Source organism: Hypanus sabinus, chromosome 9, assembly GCF_030144855.1.
Source record: "Hypanus sabinus isolate sHypSab1 chromosome 9, sHypSab1.hap1, whole genome shotgun sequence".
In the NCBI taxonomy this organism is placed as follows: Eukaryota; Metazoa; Chordata; class Chondrichthyes; order Myliobatiformes; family Dasyatidae; genus Hypanus; species Hypanus sabinus.
Window position 1 is genome coordinate 88,680,018 of NC_082714.1, and position 24,717 is coordinate 88,704,734.

The 24,717-nt window shown below is 50.9% G+C and overlaps 1 protein-coding gene across 2 annotated transcripts in view; it reads left to right on the forward strand.

Annotated features, from left to right (window-relative positions):
* The window catches only part of vps45 (vacuolar protein sorting 45 homolog), an 88,432-nt gene that overhangs the window by 56,667 nt on the left and 7,048 nt on the right, over positions 1-24,717 (forward strand). For both annotated transcript variants that reach the window (XM_059980104.1, XM_059980105.1), the window contains 4 exons: positions 5,212-5,322; positions 7,224-7,358; positions 7,439-7,552; positions 9,227-9,394. In XM_059980104.1, coding sequence (XP_059836087.1) covers positions 5,212-5,322; positions 7,224-7,358; positions 7,439-7,552; positions 9,227-9,394 — 528 coding nt within the window. The remainder of the gene's footprint in view (positions 1-5,211; positions 5,323-7,223; positions 7,359-7,438; positions 7,553-9,226; positions 9,395-24,717) is intronic.

Below are 24,717 nucleotides of genomic sequence, written 5' to 3' on the forward strand. Positions count from 1 at the left end.
GTATGGCGTCCGTCGGTCAGATTACCAGGCCACGCGCCCAACAGCGGACCAGACCAGGCCCGGCAAGGGGGCGCACACAACACAGAGGCAGGAGTGAGGAGCCCAGTGACCACCAGCGGTGGGGCACAAAAGCCCGCTGTTGTCGCCCGCCCTGCAAGGGCCAGGGCCAGGGCCAGCTGCCGCTAATGACTATGGCGGCTGCTACCAGGACAGCCTCTTGTACGTCTGGAACAAACAGCTGCTTCTTGGTCGACACCGGAGCGGAAATCAGCGTCTTGCCCCCAACGGGGTACGACACCCGCAACAGGAAGCCAGGACCCACCCTGAGGGCCGCGAACGGCAGCACAATACGGACCTACGGCACCCGCACGGTGCAGCTGCAGTTCGGCGCCAGCCGGATCACGTGGGACTTCACACTGGCCGCGGTGGCCCAACCACTCCTGGGGGTGGACTTCTTGCGAGCTCACAGCCTGCTGGTCGACTTGCAAGGGAAAAGACTGGTACATGCCAAAACCTTCCAGACGTTCTCCCTGGGTGAAGCCAAGTTGCTGGCCCCACACCTGGACTCCATCACGCTGTCGGACAACGAATTCACCAGAATCCTGGCGGACTTTCCATCGATTCTGGCACCGCAGTTCATGGCAGCCATGCCCAGACACGGGGTACAGCACCACATCCCGACCAAGGGACCACCCTTCCACGCCCGCACACGAAGGCTCCCCCCGGAAAAGCTCCGCCTGGCAAAGGAGGAGTTCAAGAGGATGGAGGAATTGGGGATCGTACGGAGGTCCGGCAGCCCGTGGGCCTCCCCCCTGCACATGGTGCCCAAAGCAGCTGGGGGTTGGAGACCATGCAGTGACTACTGCAGACTGAACAAGGCTACAACTCCAGACTGCTACCCAGTGCCGCACATACAGGACTTTGCAGCAAACCTGCATGGGGCAAGACACTTTTCTAAAGTAGACCTCGTCCGGAGATACCATCAAATCCCGGTGCACCCTGAAGACATCCCCAAAATGGCACATCATCCCGTTCAGCCTGAAGAATGCCGCACAGACGTTCCAGCGGCTAATGGATGCGGTGGGACGGGACCTGGACTTTGCGTTCGTCTATTTGGATGACATCCTTATAGCCAGCAGTAGTCACCAGGAGCATCTGTCCCACCTCCGCCAGCTCTACTCCCGCCTGAGTGATTTCGGCCTCACGATCAACCTGACCAAATGCCAGTTCGGTCTCGATACCAACGACTTCCTAGGCCACAGGATTACCAAAGATGGGGCAACACCTCTGCCCACCAAGGTAGACGTGATCCGCCACTTTGCCCGGCCCAACACAGTCAAAGGCCTGCAGGAGTTCGTTGGTATGGTGAACTTCTACCACCGTTTCCTCCCCTCAGCAGCCTGTATCATGCGCCCTTTGTACACCCTGATGTCGGGTTACTTGGGACGATTGGGACATTACTTGGGACAAGGAGGCCACGGCCGCTTAAGTTAAAACCAAGGAAGCCTTGGCAGATGTCGCGATGCTGGTGCACCCCAGAACGGACGTTCCAACCGCACTCACGGTGGACGCATCCGACACAGCAGTCGGTGGGGTGCTGGAACAGCTCATCGAGGGGCGCTGGCAACCCCTGGTGTTCCTCAGCAAGCACCTATGACCACCCGAACTCAAGTATAGTGCTTTCGACTGGGAGCTGTTGGCATTGTTTCTGGCAATCCGGTATTTCAGGTACTTCTTAGAAGGCAGGCCGTTCACCATGTTCACAGACCACAAACCATTGACCTTCGCATTCATGAAGGTGTCCGATCCCTGGTCGGCTGCCAGCAGTGACATCTGTCCTATATCTCTGAGTACATGATGGACATCCAGCATGTCTCGGGGAAGGACAATGTCATGGCGGATGCACTCTCCAGACCAGCTGTCCAGGCCATGTCCCTGGGGGTGGACTATGCAGCACTGGCAGAGGCGCAGCAGGCAGACGACGAGATGGCCAGCTACAGGACCGCAGTCTCAGGTTTGCAGCTGCAGGTCTTTCTTGTAGTCCGAGCTGAGAGGACCCTCCTGTGCGACGTGGCTACCGGCCAACCTCACCCCATCGTCCCAGCAGCCTGGAGGCGGCGAGTTTTCGACTCCATACACGGTTTGGCACACCCATCTATCAGGACAACTGTCTGGCTGGTCTCCAGCAAGTTCGCGTGGCACGAACTTCACAAGCAGGTCAGTGAATGGGCCAGAACGTGCGCACAGTGCCAAACAGCCAAGGTGCAGCGGCACACTAAAACCCCACCGCAGCAGTTTGAACCCACCCACCGGAGGTTCAACCACATTCATGTGGATATTGTAGGTCCCCTACCAATGTCCCAAGGAGTGCGGTACCTCCTAACTATGGTAGACCGGTTCATGAGGAGGCCAGAGGTGGCCCCGCTCACCGACACATCCTGCGCCCGAGCACTGCTTGCAACCTGGGTAGCATGCCTCAGGATACCAGCCCACATTACCTCCGACAGAGGTGCCCAGTTCACCTCCAGCCTGTGGTCGGCTGTGACCAGCCTGTTGGGAATGCAGCTACACCACACAACTGCCTACCACCCACAGTCGAATGGACTAGTGGAACGCTTCCACCGTCACATGAAGTCGGCTCTCATGGCCCGCCTGAGAGGACCTAACGAGCTTCCCTGGGTCCTGCTTGGAATTCACACAGCGCCCAAAGAGGATCTGCACGCCTCGTCGGCCGAGTTGGTATACGGCGCACCCCTGGTCGTTCCGGGAGAGTTCATACCAGCCCCAAGGGGGCAAGAGGAAGAACCCGCAGCAGTCCTGGACTACGCGAGAGGCTTGGCAACCTGGCCCCCGTACCGACTTCACAGCACGGACAGACCCCGACCCATGTACCCAAAGACCTGCAGGACTGTAAGTTTGTGTTTGTACGAAGGGGCGGACACTGGGCACCGCTACAGTGGTTGTACGAGGGGCCGTTCAAGGTGATCAACAACAATGGGTCCACGTACGTTCTGGTCATTGGGGGAAAAGAGGAGGTTTTCACAGTGGACTGACTCAAACCAGCTCACGTGGACTTGGCACAGCCGGTTGAGGTTCAGGCACCGTGGCGCAGAGGCAGACCTCCCAAACAGAGGCTGATCCAGACTGTGGACATTGGGGGGTGTATCGCCGGGTCTGGGGGGGGGGGGGGGTTATGTGGCAACCCACTTTCTGCACAGGCGAACTGGTTCACAAATAGCCAGTGCGCGGGGGGAGACTTTGGTAATGCACCTCTAACGTCATTTCCGCCCGGAGAGGGTGGGCACTAGGGATTAAATGCCAGCGCTGCGGTTTAAATAAACTAGTTTCGAAACGACTTACCAACTGCGTGTCGTTATTTCAGCGCTCTGTGTAGCACATCGCTACAGTACTCTAGTTTTTTTCTGTGTTTTTTCACATAGTTCAGTCTAGTTTTTGTACTGTGTCATGTAGCACCATGGTCCTGAAAAACGTTGTCTCATTTTTACTATGCACTGTACCAGCAGTTATGGTCAAAATGACAATAAAAGTGACTTGACCTGTTTGGACTCTGACTTGGCCATTTGAAAACACAAATTTTCTTTTTAAACCATTCTGTTGTTGATTTACTTGTGTTTCGGATCATTGTCCTGTTGCATTATCCAACTTCTATTGAGCTTCAGGTGACAGACCCTGACATTCTCCTGTAAAATGTCTTGATACAATTTGGGGCTGCTTTGCTCTTTTTGGAGTTGGTGTGCAGTGCCCTCTTTCCTCCAAACATAGTGGTGTGCGTTTCTGCCAGTTCAACTTTTGTCTCATCTGTCCACAGAGCATTGTTCCAGAGGCACTGTAGAACATCCTGGTGGTCTTTTGCTAATTTGAGATGTTCTGCAATGGGTTTTTTTTTGGAGAGGAGTAGTTTCTTCCGTGGTGTCTTTCCATGACCATCGTTCTTGTTCAGAGTTTTTCTTACAGTGGACATATGAACAGAGACTTTAGCAAGCTCTAGTGATTTCTGCAGGTCCTATGCTGTTACCCTGGGTGCTTCTTCACTTAGTTAAGCATTACACATTGTGCTCTTGGTGTGATCCTTGCAGGATCCTTGCCCACTCCTAGGGAGAGTAGCAACAGTACTGAATTTCCGACATTTGTAGACAATTTCTCTTACAAGTCAAGTCAAGTCACTTTTTATTGTCATTTCGACCATAACTGCTGGTACAGTACACAGTAAAAATGAGACAACTTTTTTCAGGACCATGGTGTTACATGAAACAATACAAAAACTACACTGAACTACGTAAAAACAACATAAAAACTACACTAGACTACAGACCTACACTGGGCTGCATAAAGTGCACAAAAACAGTGCAGGCATTACAATAAATAATAAACAAGACAATAGGCACAGTAGAGGGCACCAAGTTGGTGTCAGTCCAGTCTCTGGGTATTGAGGAGTCTGATGACTTGGGGGAAGAAACTGTTACATAGTCTGGTCGTGAGAGCCCGAATGCTTCGGTGCCTTTTTCCAGTTGGCAGGAGGGAGGAGTTTGTATGAGGGGTGTGTGTGGGGTTACTATGGACTGATGAACATGCAGGTTTTTAGAAGTACTTTTGTAGCTTTTTTTAGCTTCATGCATCTCTATGATTCTTTTTCTAAGGTACTCCGAAAGTTGTTTTGATTGCGGCATGGTGCACATAAACAGATTTTTCTTGAGAAGAGCAGGCACTGTCAGTAACCTGACTTTGTGTGTATTTTTTATAGGGCAGGGCACCTCCGCAACCCACACCACCAATCCCATCTCATTGACTGGGGCTCCTGACTCCAAATTGCTTTACCCCAGAGGTTCATATACTTTTTTGAACCTAGACTGTGATTGTTTAAATAGTGTACGCAGTATTGACGAGAAATACAATTGTTTATTAGTTTAGGCAGATTGCGTTTGTCTATTATTGTGACTTAGATGAAGACCAGACCACGTTTTCTGAGTAATTAATGCAAGAAACCAAAGGATTCACAGATTTTTTCTTGCAACTGTTTGTGTTTGCAAACCCTTTGCAATGACCAGGTTTTCAGTTGTATTGAATGGCAGGCTGTGTTTAAGGGGCCAAATGGCTTTTACCCTGCTCCAGTTTTTCTCATACTTCCTCCCAATCTCAGCGTTAACTAATTCTTTTTGTCTCTGTTGCTCTCCCCCACACCCCCCACGGCAGCAAGTCATTACCAGGGAGTATGAGCTCTTCGACTTCCGCAGGACAGAGGTCCCCCCGCTGCTGCTCATCTTGGATCGAAGCAGTGACCCCATCACCCCTCTCCTCAACCAGGTGAGCCTCATCTCCCCTCCTTCCCCTCGCCCCCTACCTGCTCTCCCGGGGGTGGGGTGGACCTTCATATGTCTGCTGGGAGGGCTGGTCACTGGCAGGGTAGGTAGGACCAAGGTTCAAGATTCATATTGTTTGCCACCTGTGCATCAAAATATGCAAGTTTAACTTTATTGTCATCTGACTACGTATATATAATGAAATGAACAACGTTCCTGTGGACCACAAAACATACATCACACACAGCACATAAAACAAAATATTACTGGAAATAAGTTAATAAAATATAATTCAAGGTGCATGTAGTGCACAATACAGGTAAACAGCTCGCTGTCCTGGTGACGAGATCTCGGTACTGGCAGGGTAATCATTGGGCTCACAACCTGAGGGAAGAGGCTGTTAACCAGTCCTGATGTGCGGTGAAATGTGTCATTTGCATGAACAGCCAGCACACCTGAGGATGTGCTGTTCGACAGCCCACGAGTGTCACCACACGTTCCGGTGCCAATGTAGTGTGCCCACAATGATTGGCAGAACAACACAGAACACAACAGCCAGCAAAAAAAACAAAAGTCCTGATCCTCCCTGCCACCCATACACGTACACAGTCCTTTAACCCCGGGACAGGCCCCCAGCGGACTCGGGCCTGCAGACATGGGGCTTTGACGCCCCCCCCCCCCCAGCAGTCTCACAGAGATTTGCAGATTCACCTCTGGACAACAGGCCAGACTTCCAGACCTCTGCTTCGACCTTTGGGCCTTGATCCTCAACATCAATCAACTGGCCATCGTCTATTGCTGGGACCCACTCCACTGGCTCCCTTCCTGTCCTTTCTCTGGGCAGGGCGGGGGAGGGGTCACAAATATTATCAACGAACCTCTTCCCCTCCCGCAGGAAGAACGGTGGAGGAATCGGTTGGTTTTGGAGTCATTTGGCCTGGTATGGAATCACCAATGCCTAGGAGCAGAAAGGCCTGCAGAAAATGGCCTGTCCATCGCAGGCAAAGCCCTCCCCATGATTGAGCACATTCACATGAGAAAGCAGCGTCCGTCATCAAAGACTTCCCCCCCCCCCCCCCCCAACTATCCAGGCAATGTTCTCTTCTTGCTACAGGCAGAAAGCTCCCACACCGTCAGCTTCAGGAGCAGCGATTACCCCACAACCATCAGGCCCCTGAATCAGTGTGGATTAACACTCCTCTGACCTGATTCCACTTCTACAGACCCACTTTCGAGGACTCTTTACAACTCTTGTTATTAATATTAATTGTACTTGCACATTAGTGTTTGTCAGTCCTTCTTTAGGTTCAATCTTTTTGGAAAATTCTAATGTATTTCTTTTTTTTTCTGTAAGTGCCTGCAAGGAAATAAATCCTGAGCTAGTACATGGTGACATATACATACTTTAATAATATTATTTTGATCTTTGAGTTCCCCCTCTTTTCGGGCAAGGCTTCTTTCTCCCTGCTCTGACATGGATTGAGTACAGTGAGCCTTGCAGTGTGAGGGTCTGAGCAGCAGAGGGAGCTGGTGGTCCACTGCCTATTACCCGCACAGCTTAACACACTTCCCTGATGCAGCTGGACGGAGGGTTGAACAGAAAATGGAGTATTGTCTTTCTGACACAACTGTACTTATATTCAGGCAATGGGATGGGTGCAGAGAAGCAGAATGGTAATGTAATGAAGCTCCCTGTGAATACCGACACACTCCCCGGAACCCCCTGTAGACATAAACACATTTCTGGGATCTCCCTGAAAATAATGACACACGCCCCTGGATCCTCTGTAAATACTGACGCAGTCCCCAGAGCCCCGGTAAGTACCGATGCAGTCCCTGGGGAGCCTCCCAGTATGTGGGGGCGTGCGTTGGGATGGTAGCTCAGCGGTCTGTGTTGCTTTACAGTGGTCGTACCAGGCGATGGTTCATGAGCTGCTGGGGATCAGTAACAATCGCATCGACCTGTCCCGGGTGCCAGGCATCAGCAAAGACCTGAAGGAGGTGGTGCTTTCTGCCGACAGCGATGAGTTCTATGCCAACGTAAGTCCCAAGACCCGCTGGATCCTCCCTCCCCTCCCCACTGCCTTCCCCCTCTCTCACTGCCTCTCCCTCCTTTACAGAACATGTACCTGAACTTTGGTGAGATTGGCTGCAACATCAAGAACCTGATGGAGGACTTCCAGAAGAAGAAACCCAAACGACAGCAGAAACTGGAGTCCATCGCTGACATGAAGGTGAGGGTGACAGGGAGAGGGGAGACGGAGCAGGAAGAAGTGGCAGGGAGTGATGAGAAGGGGTTTGGGAGGGTGGGTGAGGTGGCTCGGCCCAGTGCAGTCAGGCAGTGGAGTGGGAGGGAGAAGATGAAGTAGTGAGGAGAGGTATTTATTGGTGGGAGGGTGGGTGAGGTGGCTAGGTTTGAGGTCAGTAATCAAAGATGAAACAGCCAATAAGGAAAGCTTGATCTAATCAAACAAAACTCAATGTAGGATCTTAAAGGGCAAATCATCTTTCAGATATTACTTGGGTTCTTAAAGTGTTGGGGAAGATGGATAGAGGAGAACCAGTAGATGTCAAGTATTGAGACTTCAAAAAGGCATTTAATAAGGTTCCACAGTAGTGGAGAAAGATGTATTGCGAAAGGTTGGAAATCAGTATTCACATCGAAAACGGCTGGAATCTTTTCCAACACGTAAGTTACTGGAGGAACTCCCAACTATGGACAGGAGTAAACAGTTGATGATTTGGCCCAAGAGTCTTCTTCAGGACTGGAAAGGAAGGGAGAAGAAGCCAGAAAAACAGGGCGGGGTGGGGGAGGAGTACAAGCTGGCAGGTGATAGGTGAGACAGATATGGGTTCTCATTTCAATTTGATCTCCCATTCCCATTCTGACATGTTTGTCCGTGGCCTCCCCTACTATCATGATGAGGTTAAACTCAGATTGGACAACTAGCACCTCATATTCCGTCCAGTCTGATGGCATGAGCATTGATTTAACCAACTTTCAGTAATTTCTTCCCACTCCCCCCTTCTCTCTTTTCCATTACCCATTCTGGTTCCCCTTTCACCCCTTCTTTTCTTCACACCTACCTATCATCTCCCTCTGGCATGCCTCTTTCTTCCATGGTCCATTCTCCTCTCCTATCATTTCCTTCTTCATTTCTTGACAATCTCCTTATCACCTCCCAGCTTCTTACCTCACCCAGCCACCTCCCCCCACCTACCATCTGCCATCTTGTACATCTTCCCCTCCTCCCTCCACCTTCTTATTCTGTGCTTTGCTCCCTTCCTTCCCGTTCTGATGAACAGTACCGGTCCAAAACTTTCTGAATTCCTCCAGCACTTAGTGTGTGTTTAAGAAAATTTCCAAAACCAGTTTTCTGCGTGAATACTGATCTTCAACCCCCCACTAATACACCTTCTCCAGTACTCCAATGTGGAACCTTATCAAATGCCTTTTGGAAGTCTTAATACGCTAAATCTACTGGCTGGCCTCTGTCAACTCTCCCTGACTTGTCTTCTTTGAATCCTGATGAAGGGTTTCAGCCCGAAACGTCGTCACTACCTCCTCCCATGGATGCTCTCTGGCCTGCTGAGTTCTGCCAGCATTTTGTGTTTTTAAAAAATTTATTTCCAGCATTTGCAGATTCACTCGTGTTGCCAAGTAATTTGTGGAAGATGATTTGCCCTGCATGGATCAATATTGAGTTTGTTTGATTATATTACATGTGAGTTTCCCCAGCTTTTTGTGTGTGCTTCTCAAGGTTTCCAGCATCTTGTGTTTATGGAATCTTTTCCAGGGTGGAACAGGGTAACCGGGGAGGGGTGGGTGCTCCAGCTTTGGTTGTGGCCCTTGGTTATTTTATCATGTCATGGTCGGAATGTACTCCAATGACCTCGTTGCTCCTCAGGCTTTTGTTGAGAACTACCCTCAGTTCAAGAAGATGTCCGGCACGGTGGCCAAGCACATAACGGTGGTGGGCGAACTGTCGAGGCTGGTGGCAGAACGCAACTTGATGGCCGTGTCAGAGGTCGAGCAGGAGCTGGCCTGCCAGAATCACCACTCCAAGGCCCTACAGGTGAGGAAGGCATGGTCAGTGATCCCTCCCATCCATCTCACGGTCACTTTAACAAGGGCTTCCCAGCATTTTTTTGTGCCATGGACCCCACCCATCAATGTTGCCTCTAATTTGTAATGACCAGTATGCGCGAAAATCTTGTGCTGTGCAGTTTTAGCCCAGTGACAATAACATGTGCTTACTGAATTTTAAATAGAACCACAGAACATGACAGCACAGAAACAGGCCTTTTGGCCCTTCTTGGTTGTGCCGAACCATTTTTCTGCCTAGTCCCACTGACCTGCACCTGGACCATATCCCTCCATACACCTCTCCTCCATGTACCTGTCCAAGTTTTTCTTAAATGTTAAAAGTGAGCCCGCATTTACCACTTCATCTGGCAGCTCATTCCACACTCCCACCACTCTCTGTATGAAGAAGCCCCTTTAAACTTTGCCCCCTTCACCCTTAACCCATGTCCTCTGGTTTTGTTCTCCCCTAGCCTCAGTGGAAAAAGCCTGCTTGCATTCACTCTATCTATACCCATCATAATTTTATACACCTCTATCAAGTCTCCCCTCATTCTTCTACACTCCAGGGAATGAAGTCCTGACCTATTCAACCTTTCTCTGTAACTCAGTTTCTCAAGTCCCGGCAACATCCTTGTAAACCTTCTCTGCACTCTTTCAGCCTTATTAGTATCCTTCCTGTAATTTGGTAACCAAAACTGCACACAATACTCCAAATTCGGCCTCACCAATGCCATAACATTCCAACTCTTATACTCAGTACTTTGATTTATAAAGCCCAATGTACCAAAAGCTCTCTTTATGACCCTATCTACCTGTGACGCCACTTTTAGGGAATTTTGTACCTGTACTCCCAGATCCCTCTATTCTACTGCACTCCTCAGTGTGCCCTATCACTTACCTTGTATGCTGTACCTTGGTTTGCCCTTCCAAAGTGCAATATATATATATATAGAAGGAATATATATACGTATATATATAAAAATAGAAGGAATTCAATGTAACGGCTAGCAAACCACTGTCAATAAGAACTTTGATGTCCTCTGGGTTTGATCGTTTTCGCTCTCGTTCATCTGCACTCTCACAAAACACACGTAGCAGGCCTGTAGCTGGTAATGAAGGATTTTCCCGCTGGGTTTTTTGCATACCATCCATATGTGATTTGCTTGCTAAGTGATGCTTTAAGAAGTCAAGTTTTCAAATATCACTCCACTTCTTCCAGCTTGCAAATTCTCCAGCAACTTTTGCATTGCGACAATACACACAGGTAACAGCAGTTTCTGTATTGTATGTAAATATTTCCCGTAGCTGCACGTTCTTGACCTCATGAGCTTTCGGCGTAGCAGTTTCTACTGTTTCATTAAGTCATTCTGCTTTAAATGAACCAGCAGCTCTTTTGCTCTTCATGCTTTTTGCTTCCTTGGAATTCGATACAGTGAATCAATAATTTCTTCAATAAAACCATTATAAATAAACCGGTTCTAAAATCTGCAGACAAATCATCACAAACTCCACATTGTCCGCGTCAGAAACCGGAATAGGAAGTGTGATTGTGTACGAAATTGAAGGATGCCAATGAGGTAGAAGGTGACAACATTTCGTGCGCAGTTTGAATTCCTTTGTGCGCTGGTAGCAAAAGATGTGCGCATGCCCACACGCAGACACCTTAGAGGGAACACTGCCTCCCATTAATCGAAGGATCCATGGACCCCAGGTTGAGAGCCCCTGACTTTGACCCACTACCATCTGGAAGGAGATACTTTAGTGTTAGGTTAGGATGGTAAACAGCTTCTTCCCCGAACTCCCTGCCACCATCCGGGTCTCATCACGCACGCAGAGCCAGTAGATTTATACTGTTTACTTTTTATCTTGTATGAAGTTACCTTAATATTTGTTAATTCATTTGATGTAATTTATTAATACTTACATAACTTTTGTGTTTTGTGTGTGAGTTATTTGTACTGTGCTGTACACCTTGGTCCAGAGGAACATCGTTTCGTTTGGCTGTATACCTGTGTACCGTTGAACGACAACAAACTGAACGTGAATGTGAACTTGAAACTTGGTGGGGGGGGGTCTCAGGAAGGAGTTGGAACCCAGTGGGGGTTTTGGTTTGAGGGCTGGGTTACAGTTAAAGATTAGCTTGATATGTCCCACGTACATTGAAACATACAGTGAAGTGTGTCGTTTGCATTAACAGCCCAAGGGTGCACTGGGGGCAGCCACAAGTGTCACCACACTTCCAGCATTGATGATTCACAGCACCCGATTTGAAAACAGGTCGCTGGTGCTGTGAAGCGTTACACTAACCGCTGTGCTACCGTGCCGCCAAACGAGAGATTCTGCGGATGCCAGAAGTCCAGAGCAAGGCACACAGAATGCTGGAGGTCAGGCAGCATCTATGAAGATGAATAAACAGTCGACGTTTCAGGCCAAGACTGTTCATCAGGACTGACAAAGCAAGGGGGAAGACACCAGAACAAAGGGGAGAGGAAGGGAAGGAGGATAGCTATAAGGTGATAGGTGAAGACAGGTGGGTGGAGAAGATACAGGGCTGGAAAGGAAGGAATCTGATAGAGGAGAGGAGACCATGGGAGAAAGGGAAGAAGGAGGGGCATGAGGGGGAGGTGATAGGCAGGTGAGGAGAAGAGGTAAAAGGCCAGAGTGAGGAATAGAAGTGTGAAAGGGAAGGGAAAGAGTTACCATCTCCAGGAAGGATATGTGGCTGTGGTAGTGAGTCTGGTGAGTACATGGTTGAAGAGTCAGAGGGCAGCAAAGATCACACAGGGAGCAGTGAGAAAGGGTCTCATTGAACTCCTGTTGAAGAGGGAATTTAAGTTTCTTCAGGGTAGCCATCCCTCAAAGAGACGTGGCAGTCGAGTAGCTGTCTGACTCTTTGACCGTGTGCTTACCCAGACCCGTTCCCACAACCAGGCATCCATCCTAGGAAACGTCACTTTTTGCCCCTCCTCTTCCCTCTTCGCCTATTGCCCACTCTGGCCTCTCCCCCTCAACTGCCTATAACCTCACTCTAGTCCCCTCCTCCTCTCCTTTCTCCTATGGTCCACTCTCCTATCCGATTCCTTCCTCTCCAGCCACTTTCATCTTTTCTACTCTGCAGGCTTCACCTATCACCTTCTAGCTATCCTCCTTCCCCACCCCCGTCTGGCATCATCCCCCTTCCTCTTCAGTCCTGAAGGGTTTCAGCCCGAAACGCCGACTGTCTATTCATTTCCATGGATGCTGCCGGACCTGCGGCATTCCGTGTGTGTTGTTTTGAGTGTTTGTCTCTGGTGGTGGGGAGGGGGTGAGCCCCAAAGATTCTCTCCCCTCTGTTAGGAGAAATTCCTGTACACCCAGAGAGTTGTGGATCTAGGGAATGCTGTGCCTCAGAAGGCAGTGGAGGCCAATTCTCTGGATGCTTTCAAGAAAGAGTTAGATAGAGCCTCTTAAAGATAGCAGAGTCAAGGGATATGGGGAGAAGGCGGGAACGGGGTACTTATTGTGTATGATCAGCCATGATCACAGTGAATGCTGGTGCTGGCTTGAAGGGCTGAATGGCCTACTCCTGCACCTATTGTCTATCTCTTCTCTCGCCCGCCCACCTCACTTCCCCTGACTGCCTCCCCCCACCCCTCTTGCTCCTTCTCTGTCCCTCTCGCGGCCTCTCTCCTCCCCTCTTCCCCCTCCCTGCCTCCTCCCACCCCACCGAGGGCTCGCTGTCACCTCCATCCCCACCCCAGCTGTCTCTCATTCCCCCCCCCATCCCCACCGCAGCTGTCTCTCAGGCCCCCCTCACCTCCCCCACACCCGGCTCTCTCCCCCTCCTCCTGGCTCTCTCCCACCATCCCCCACCGCACCCCGTCCCTCTCATTTCCACATCCACTCCCTCTCTCACACATCCCCCACTCCCCAGACACCACTGTTCTCTCCACAGCATGCTCACAGCCTGCTGAGTGCCTTCATTGTTCACAGGCCCACTTGCTGCCCAGGCAGCCCCGCTCTGTTTATCTGCTGTAGGAGTTGGCAGGGCCCCAGCTCCAGTGACCTTAAGCCCGACTCCACAGCACGTTTCCGCACACTGTGTCCTCACAATGGCTGATGTTGTTGACATCCTGTTCTTGGACTGTACTGCGTGACCCTTCCCCCTTATCAGTCTGCCTTCCCGACATTCTCGTTATTCACAGTGAGAGTTCTGCAAAGTCTGAGACACCTCCTCTGAGAAAACCTGTCAAACTCACAATGGAAATGATCACAAGCTCTCACGAATTTAAACTCTTCCCCCACATCACGCACTCTTCAGCTCTATAAATGGAACTAAACATATCCAAGTCTCTGCTGTCTGTACACTGAGAGGGTGTAATGGGACAGAGTAGAGAGAGTTTCACTCTGTGTCTGACCCCGGTAGTGTGTGATGGGACGGTGTGGAGGGAGATTCACTCTGTGTCTGACCCCGGGAGTGTGTGATGGGACGGTGTGGAGGGAGTTTCACTCTGTGTCTGACCCCGGGAGTGTGTGATGGGACAGTGTGGAGGGAGATTCACTCTGTGTCTGATCCCGGGAGTGTGTGATGGGACAGTGTGGAGGGAGCTTCACTCTGTGTCTGACCCCGGGAATGTGTGATGGGACTGTGTAGAGGAAGTTTCACTCTGTGTCTGACCCCGGGAGTGTGTGATGGGACTGTGTAGAGGGAGATTCACTCTGTGTCTGACCCCGGGAGTGTGTGATGGGACAGTGTGGAGGGAGCTTCACTCTGTGTCTGACCCCGGGAGTCTGTGATGGGACGGTGTGGAGGGAGATTCACTCTGTGTCTGACCCCAGGAGTGTGTAATGGGACAGTGTAGAGGGAGTTTCACTCTGTGTCTGACCCTGGGAGTGTGTGATGGGACAGTATGGAGGGAGCTTCACTCTGTGTCTGACCCCGGGAGTGTGTGATGGGATGGTGTGGAGGGAGCTTCACTCTGTGTCTGACCCCGGGAGTGTGTGATGGGACGGTGTAGAGGGAGCTTCACTCTGTGTCTGACCCCGGGAGTGTGTGATGGGACAGTGTAGAGGGAGCTTCACTCTGTGTCTGACCCCGGGAGTGTGTGATGGGACGGTGTAGAGGGAGCTTCACTCTGTGTCTGACACCGGGAGTGTGTGATGGGACAGCGTAGAGGGAGTTCCACTCTGTGTCTGACCCCGGGAGTGTGTGATGGGACAGTGTAGAGGGAGCTTAACACTGTGTCTGACCCCGGGAGTGTGTGATGGGACAGTGTAGAGGGAGTTCCACTCTGTGTCTGACCCCGGGAGTGTGTGATGGGACAGTGTGGAGGGAGATTCACTCTGTGTCTGACCCCGGGAGTGTGTGATGGGACAGTGTGGAGGGAGATTCACTCTGTGTCTGACCCCGGGAGTGTGTGATGGGACAGTGTGGAGGGAGCTTCACTCTGTGTCTGACCCTGGGAGTGTGTGATGGGACAGTGTAGAGGGAGCTTCACTCTGTGTCTGACCCCGGGAGTGTGTGATGGGACAGTGTGGAGGGAGATTCACTCTGTGTCTGACCCCGGGAGTGTGTGATGGGACAGTGTGGAGGGAGCTTCACTCTGTGTCTGACCCTGGGAGTGTGTGATGGGACAGTGTAGAGGGAGCTTCACTGTGTCTGACACCGGGAGTGTGTGATGGGACAGTGTAGAGGGAGTTCCACTCTGTGTCTGACACCGGGAGTGTGTGATGGGACAGTGTAGAGGGAGTTCCACTCTGTGTCTGACCCCGGGAGTGTGTGATGGGACAGTGTGGAGGGAGATTCACTCTGTGTCTGACCCCGGGAGTGTGTGATGGGACAGTGTGGAGGGAGATTCACTCTGTGTCTGATCCCGGGAGTGTGTGATGGGACAGTGTGGAGGGAGCTTCACTCTGTGTCTGACCCCGGGAGTCAGTGATGGGACGGTGTGGAGGGAGATTCACTCTGTGTCTGACCCCAGGAGTGTGTGATGGGACAGTGTAGTGGGAGTTTCACTCTGTGTCTGACCCTGGGAGTGTGTGATGGGACAGTATGGAGGGAGCTTCACTCTGTGTCTGACCCCGGGAGTGTGTGATGGGATGGTGTGGAGGGAGCTTCACTCTGTGTCTGACCCCGGGAGTGTGTGATGGGACGGTGTGGAGGGAGCTTCACTCTGTGTCTGACCCCGGGAGTGTGTGATGGGACAGTGTAGAGGGAGCTTCACTCTGTGACTGACCCCGGGAGTGTGTGATGGGACGGTGTGGAGGGAGTTTCACTCTGTGTCTGACCCTTTTTTTTATATATTACAAAATCCTTTATTACAAATATCATTGCTATACAATATATACAAAACAGTGGCAAACACAATTACTGCACTACAAATAGACAATAGACATGACACCAGAATGTTGCCATTGGTGATGGGACAGTGTGGAGAGAGTTTCACTCTGTGTCTGACCCCAGGAGTGTGTGATGGGACAGTGTGGAGGGAGTTTCACTCTGTGTCTGACCCCGGGAGTGTGTGATGGGACGGTGTAGGGGGAGTTTCACTCTGTGTCTGACCCCAGGAGTGTGTGATGAGACGGTGTAGAGTGAGTTCCACTCTGTGTCTGACCCCGGGAGTGTGTGATGGGACAGTGTGGAGGGAGTTTCACTCTGTGTCTGACCCCGGGAGTGTGTGATGGGACGGTGTAGAGTGAGTTCCACTCTGTGTCTGACCCCGGGAGTGTGTGATGGGACGGTGTGGAGGGAGATTCACTCTGTGTCTGACCCCGGGAGTGTGTGATGGGACGGTGTAGAGGGAGTTTCACTCTGTGTCTGACCCCGGGAGTGTGTGATGGGACAGTGTGGAGGGAGCTTCACTCTGTGTCTGACCCCAGGAGTGTGTGATGGGACGGTGTAGAGGGAGCTTCACTCTGTGTCTGACACCGGAAGTATGTGATGGGACGGTGTAGAGGGAGCTTCACTCTGTGTCTGACACCGGGAGTGTGTGATGGGACAGTGTAGAGGGAGCTCCACTCTGTGTCTGACCCCGGGAGTGTGTGATGGGACAGTGTAGAGGGAGTTCCACTCTGTGTCTGACCCCGGGAGTGTGTGATGGGACAGCGTAGAGGGAGCTTCACTCTGTGTCTGACACCGGGAGTGTGTGATGGGACAGTGTAGAGGGAGCTTCACTCTGTGTCTAACCCCTTTTTTTTATATATTACAAAATCCTTTATTACAAATATCATTGCTATACAATATATACAAAACAGTGGGAAACACAATTACTGCACTACAAATAGACAATAGACATGACACCAGAATGTTGCCATTGTTGATGGGACAGTGTGGAGAGAGTTTCACTCTGTGTCTGACCCCAGGAGTGTGTGATGGGACAGTGTGGAGGGAGTTTCACTCTGTGTCTGACCCCGGGAGTGTGTGATGGGACGGTGTAGGGGGAGTTTCACTCTGTGTCTGACCCCAGGAGTGTGTGATGGGACAGTGTAGTGGGAGTTTCACTCTGTGTCTGACCCTGGGAGTGTGTGATGGGACAGTATGGAGGGAGCTTCACTCTGTGTCTGACCCCGGGAGTGTGTGTTGGGACGGTGTGGAGGGAGCTTCACTCTGTGTCTGACCCCAGGAGTGTGTGATGGGACAGTGTAGAGGGAGCTTCACTCTGTGTCTGACCCCGGGAGTGTGTGATGGGACGGTGTGGAGGGAGCTTCACTCTGTGTCTGACCCCGGGAGTGTGTGATGGGACAGTGTAGAGGGAGCTTCACTCTGTGTCTGACACTGGGAGTGTGTGATGGGACAGTGTAGAGGGAGTTCCACTCTGTGTCTGACCCCGGGAGTGTGTGATGGGACAGTGTAGAGGGAGCTTCACTCTGTGTCTGACACCGGGAGTGTGTGATTGGACAGTGTGGAGGGAGTTCCACTCTGTGTCTGACCCCAGGAGTGTGTGATGGGACGGTGTAGAGGGTGAATCACTCTGTGTCTGACCCCGGGAGTGTGTGATGGGACAGTGTGGAGAGAGTTTCACTCTGTGACTGACCCCGGGAGTCTGTGATGGGACAGTGTAGAGGGAGTTTCACTCTGTGTCTGACCCCGGGAGTGTGTGATGGGACGGTGTAGAGGGTGAATCACTCTGTGTCTGAACCCGGGAGTGTGTGATGGGACAACATAGAGGGAGCTTCACTCTGTGTCTGACACCGGGAGTGTGTGATGGGACAGTGTAGAGGGAGCTTCACTCTGTGTCTGACCCCAGGAGTGTGTGATCGGACGGTGTAGAGGGTGAATCACTCTGTGTCTGACCCCGGGAGTGTGTGATGGGACAGTGTGGAGAGAGTTTCACTCTGTGACTGACCCCGGGAGTCTGTGATGGGACAGTGTAGAGGGAGTTTCACTCTGTGTCTGACCCCGGGAGTGTGTGATGAGACGGTGTAGAGGGTGAATCACTCTGTGTCTGACACCGGGAGTGTGTGATGGGACAGTGTAGAGGGAGCTTCACTCTGTGTCTAACCCCTTTTTTTTATATATTACAAAATCCTTTATTACAAATATCATTGCTATACAATATATACAAAACAGTGGCAAACACAATTACTGCACTACAAATAGACAATAGACATGACACCAGAATGTTGCCATTGGTGATGGGACAGTGTGGAGAGAGTTTCACTCTGTGTCTGACCCCAGGGGTGTGTGATGGGACAGTGTGGAGGGAGTTTCACTCTGTGTCTGACCCCGGGAGTGTGTGATGGGACGATGTAGGGGGAGTTTCACTCTGTGTCTGACCCCAGGAGTGTGTGATGAGACGGTGTAGAGTGAGTTCCACTCTGTGTCTGACCCCGGGAGTGTGTGATGGGACAGTGTGAAGGGAGTTTCACTCTGTGTCTGACCCCGGGAGTGTGTGATGGGACGGTGTAGAGTGAGTTCCACTCTGTGTCTGACCCCGGGAGTGTGTGATGGGACGGTGTGGAGGGAGATTCACTCTGTGTCTGACCCCGGGAGTGTGTGATGGGACAGTGTAGAGGGAGTTTCACTCTGTGTCTGACTCCGGGAGTGTGTGATGGGACAGTGTGGAGGGAGCTTCACTCTGTGTCTGACCCCAGGAGTGTGTGATGGGAAGGTGTAGAGGGAGTTTCACTCTGTGTCTGACCCCGGGAGTGTGTGATGGGACGGTGTAGAGGGAGTTTCACTCTGTGTCTGACCCCGGGAGTGTGTGATGGGACAGTGTGGAGGGAGCTTCACTCTGTGTCTGACCCCAGGAGTGTGTGATGGGACGGTGTAGAGGGAGCTTCACTCTGTGTCTGACACCGGAAGTATGTGATGGGACGGTGTAGAGGGAGCTTCACTCTGTGACTGACCCCGGGAGTGTGTGATGGGACGGTGTGGAGGGAGTTTCACTCTGTGTCTGACCCTTTTTTTTATATATTACAAAATCCTTTATTACAAATATCATTGCTATACAATATATACAAAACAGTGGGAAACACAATTACTGCACTACAAATAGACAATAGACATTATACCAGAACGTTGCCATTGGTGATGGGACAGTGTGGAGAGAGTTTCACTCTGTGTCTGACCCCGGGAGTGTGTGATGGGACAGTGTGGAGAGAGTTTCACTCTGTGTCTGACCCCGGGAGTGTGTGATGGGACAGCGTGGAGAGAGTTTCACTCTGTGTCTGACCCCAGGAGTGTGATGGGACGGTGTGGAGAGAGTTTCACTCTGTGTCTGACCCCGGGAGTGTGTGATGGGACAGTGTGGAGGGAGTTTCACTCTGTGTCTGACTCCGTGAGTGTGTGATGGGACAGTGTGGAGGGAGATTCACTCTATGTCTGACCCCGGGAGTGTGTGATTGGACAGTGTGGAGGGAGATTCACTCTGTGTCTGACTCCGGGAGTGTGTGATGGGACAGTGTGGAGGGAGATTCACTCTGTGTCTGACTCCGGGAGTGTGTGATGGGACGGTGTGGAGGGAGTTTTCACTCTGTGTCTGACCCCGGGAGTGTGTGATGGGACGGTGTGGAGGGAGTTTCACTCTGTGTCTGACCCCGGGAGTGTGTGATGGGACGGTGTAGAGGGAGCTTCACTCTGTGTCTGACACCGGAAGTGTGTGATGGGACGGTGTAGAGGGAGCTTCACTCTGTGTCTGACCCCGGGAGTGTGTGATGGGACGGTGTAGAGGGAGTTTCACTCTGTGTCTGACCCCAGGAGTGTGATGGGACGGTGTGGAGAGAGTTTCACTCTGTGTCTGACCCCGGGAGTGTGTGATGGGACAGTGTGGAGGGAGTTTCACTCTGTGTCTGACTCCGTGAGTGTGTGATGGGACAGTGTGGAGGGAGATTCACTCTGTGTCTGACCCCGGGAGTGTGTGATTGGACAGTGTGGAGGGAGATTCACTCTGTGTCTGACTCCGGGAGTGTGTGATGGGACAGTGTGGAGGGAGATTCACTCTGTGTCTGACTCCGGGAGTGTGTGATGGGACGGTGTGGAGGGAGTTTTCACTCTGTGTCTGACCCCGGGAGTGTGTGATGGGACGGTGTGGAGGGAGTTTCACTCTGTGTCTGACCCCGGGAGTGTGTGATGGGACGGTGTAGAGGGAGCTTCACTCTGTGTCTGACACCGGAAGTGTGTGATGGGACGGTGTAGAGGGAGCTTCACTCTGTGTCTGACCCCGGGAGTGTGTGATGGGACGGTGTGGAGGGAGTTTCACTCTGTGTCTGACCATTCCCATATTGTGATACAAATCCTATAACTTGCTGTTTGCAGTCCCCCTCCACCCTTCATTCTCTTGCCACCCCTCACTGTTAGTCTAGTTTCCTGTCCCTGAGGATTAGGAGCCATCTGCCCATCGAGCCTGCTTCACCATTCAGTAAGATCGTGGATGATTGGCTCCACCCTTTGGCCCTAACCCTTAATTCCCTGGCTATGCAAAAATCTATCTAACTCTCTTAAATATGTTTAATGAGGTGCTTCCCCAGGCAGAGAGTTGCTCAGATTCACTGAAAAGCATTCTGCCTGGTTCCATCACCATCTGGTAAGGAGGATCTGAAAAAGCCTGTAAACCCAGACAGCTCCATCATGTGCACTCGGACCCCTTCAAAAGGTGGTACCTCGAGGAGGTGGCTTCCATCAGTAAGGATCACCATCACCCAGGTCATGCCCTCTTCTCATTGCTGCCATCAGGGAGCAGGTAGAGGAACCTGAGGATTCACACACAACGATTCAGGAACAGCTTCTTCCCCTCTGCCTTCAGGTTGCAGAACACTACCTCTCTATTTGCCTTCCTTATTTATTTTGTTTTATATTTCTTATTGAAACTTTAATAAGTTTTTTATCCATTGCACTGTACTGCTGCTGCAAAACAACAAATTTCATAATGTATATCAGTGATAATAAATCTGATTCTGAAGCAGTTTCTCCTCATCGCCGTCCAAAATCTATTTCTCTGAATTTCGAGGTAGTGTAGCGGTTAGCACAATGCTCGTACAGCTCGGGAATTCAGAGTTCAATCCTGGGGTTATCTGTGCATCTCCCTGTGCAATGTGTGGGTTTCCTCTGGGTGCTCCAGTGTCCTTCCAAGGTCCAAAGATGTATCGTTTAGTAGGTTAATGGGTCATTCATTAGCTTCGGGTTAAACAGGGTTGTCAGAGGTTGCTGTGCGGCGAGGTTCAAAAGGTATATTCCACGCTGTATCACTGAATAAATACGAGTATAATGTCCCCTGGTTCTTGTCTCACTCACCAGTGGAAACAGCTTTCCTGTCTGTATTTTATCTAATCATTTCATAATGTTATGTTTCTATAAGTTCCTGCAATATCTGCTTTTTGGAAAAGCAGAAACACTTTATGAGATTTTCCTGGACTTCCTCTATTTTCTGCAGCTGTGCACACTTTGTTACAGTTCAGAGTTACATTTATTAGCTACAGCTCATACTGAGAGATGTGCGTGGACAAAGGGAAGTGAGATATATTCGACCCATACCTCTCCCTTACTGGTTTAGTCGCCCTCGCTCAGGTGGTGCCCCACACTCTGGAGGCATCATGTTGTGTCCTAGCTGTCTGTATCAGCGATACACAAGCCAGAGCAGTACGATACGCAGAGCCAGCTGTTGCCCTTGCAGCAGACTCCCCCTCTCCACAGAGCTGATGAATCCGAAAGAATGGCAGAGACCCATTATAGTTTGGCTCTAGTGGTGTCACAGGAATCGTCAGTCAGCGTTGAACTCAACTTAGGACTGCCTTAGGAACTCCAGCTCCGGACTTTTCCTCAGTGGTTACTCCCGAAGCCTTCCTCACGAGCCGAAAGGCAGCAGAGGTTTGAGGTCAGAGTTTTCCTCCTCCAAGATCAGCTGCCAGCCATGACCGCCAAGTCCCATCTGCCCGAAGCGACTGGTTTTAAGGTGCCAGTAACCCACCATCAGTCAGTAGAAACAGTTCTGTCGGGCCTAGTAGCTAAGCCACATGCGAAGGCCAGGAGCTGGACTTTGTTGCTAAGGCTGTTAGTCATTGGATCATGCCAGCTTACACCCACTACCAGCTCTGGCTGTAACATCTGAGAATTTTTGTTTCGTCTGCAACTTGATCCATTCCGTTGTCAAGGTCAAAGTTGAGTGTATTGTCAGATGCATGAGCCCACGTGTGCACAAGGGCAACAGAAAGCTTCCTGGCTGCAGCATTACAGACACATAACATCAGATACACAACATTCACAGGAGAGACATACATTAGAGGGAGGCATAAATTGTACTTTTTTTTTCACAAGAAAGAGCACAATAATAACACGCATTAAAGATCATTGTGGTGCAAAGTAGCCATAGTGTTTCCCTCCTGGGGTAGTGGTTAGGGCCTTCGCCTGTGACTTAGCTACTAAGCCCAGTAGAACAGTTTCTACTGACTGATGGGGCAAAGGTGGGTTACTGGCACCTTAAAACCAGTCGCTTCGGGCAGATGGGGCTCGTCAGGCGTAGTTGGCAGCTCATCTAGGAGAAGGAAAAGTCTGATCTCAAACCTCCGTTGCCTTGTGGCTCCACCCGCTCGTGGGGAAGGCTTCGGGAGTGAACTCCATGGGGAATATCCGGAGCTGGAATCCCTAAGGCAGAGTTCAGTGTTGACTGCCAAACTGCTTTGGTTTCTGCAGTCCCTTTGGGTTCATCGGCTCCGTGATGAGGGCTTGCTCTCCGTATCGTACTGCCCTGGCACGTGTGCCAGCTGAACGTAGACAGCTAGGGCACAACATCCATGACCCTACTAACAGATGGCCTGTTGATTAGGGTTGTGCTGGTTGGTTCGAGAACTGAATGTGGTGTGAGAGTTCAGACTTCTGTACCTCCTGCCCGATCGGAGACAACATTCAAGTTGTTTTTATGTATAGCTGCTTGGACCAACCATTGGTCCAGGTGGGGAATTTTTAATGCCCTGAAAACTACATAGCGCTTTAAATGTTTTTTGTAATACGCATTCTGTGATTATTCAGAGTAAAAATTAAAAAGATCCTTTGCATTGAATTTTCCTTTAAAGCGCCTCTTGCACAGTGTCTAACTGACTCCAGCCTAGACCTTGACCACCAGCATCTCCAGGCTGGGTCTTCACGTGCTGCCACAGGAACCCCCACCACCACTCTGTAATCCTGTGTGCCTCAGGTCCCACCGCCATCTTCTTCTCACCCCCACCCTCCCCTCTCCACAGACACGACCAAACCCCTGATCCTTTGCTCTCGTCCGTGCCAGGTCTTCACAATCCCCTCTTTCCTTCACCTCTCTGAGGCAGAACGTTCTGTTGTCTGTAGGGGCCTCACCCTTGTGCCCCTGCACTTACACCCCAGAGAGTTCCACACCCCTATGGTTTAACTTTTCTTCTGCCTCCTCCACCTCCTCCTCCGACACCTTTGTCAAGGACTCCACACCCTGCAGCAATGACCCCTTCTCCCGTCTTCAACCCTCCTCCTCTTCCTGAACACCCCCCCAGTCTTCTGCCTGCTCTGGATCTTTACATTGCTGATGAGACGTCACCCATCTCTGTTTTACCATTCCTCATTCCAACTCCTTCCGAACGTGCTTCTCTCCACTCTCTCCACCCTAATCCTAGTAGTCTGGTGGACTGACCTCTACCTTGCTGAGGCCAGACGACAACTCTCAGACACCTCCTCTACTTACCCCTCGATCAGAGCCCCAGTAAGGAGCACCAGGCCATTGTCTCCCACGCATCACTGACCTTATTAACTCAGGGAATCTCCCATCCACTGTCACCAACCTCCTAGTTCCCTTACCCCGCTCCTCCTGTTACTGCCTCCTACTTAAGATCCACAAACCTACCTGTCCTGGTAGACCCATTGTTTCTGCTTGTTCCTCCCCTACTGAACTTGTATCTGAATACCTTGACTCTGTTTATCTCCCCCCTCCCCACCCCCGGTTCAGTCCCTTCCTACCAACATCCACAACATCTCACACGCTCTGGATAGTTTCACCTATTTCAAGTTCCCTGGCCAAGATCGTCTCATTTTCGTCATGAACATCAAGTACCTGGACACCCCCATCCCCCATCAGGAGGGCCTGAAAGTTCTCTGCTTCTTTCTGGACAACACACCCAGCCAGTTTATTAACTGAAGGGTATGATGAGATGCAGTACAACAAAGAGAATCTTTTGTGAACGTTTTCTCGTATTCAGCTGCATGGCAGTAAGGCTATGTGCACGGGAGCACTGCAGTTACTGGGTTGTGCTTGAACAGAACAGCGATGGGAGCTGTGATGAGATGACATGGTGGGGATCTTCGATGAGGGATGTTGCCTTCCTGAGGCAGTGCCTCCTGTAGATACAACCGACGGTGGGGAGAGATGTCCCCGAGATGCTTAGGGCTGAGTCCACTATTCTGTCTGGCTTCTTTTGTTCCTGTGCCGAGCCAGTCAGGACACTTTCAACACAACATCAGTAGAAGTTTGTAAGTGTTCGGTGATAAGCTGAACCTTCTTAACCTCCTAAGAAAGTAAAGATGCTTTTTGCCTTTTGTGATACCTCAGGGTGCTTCCCTTTAACCACTGGGTTCTTGAAACAAGCGGCAAAGCCCTAATCACTACGTCAGGATAGCAACACTGTGAACAGTCAGATTCAGCGTCACTGGCACACGTTGTGAAATTCGTTGTTATGCGACAGCAGAAGAGTGCAATCCATCATAATAACAACTAAATTACAATAAAAATACAAAATTATATTAATTAAATAGTGCAAAAAGAGAGTGGGGGAGAACTATCCATTCAGAAATCTGATGGTGGTGGAGAAGGAGCTATTCCTGAAACGTTGAGTGTGTGTCTTCAGGATTGATGGTAGCAATGAGAACAGGGAATGTCTGGG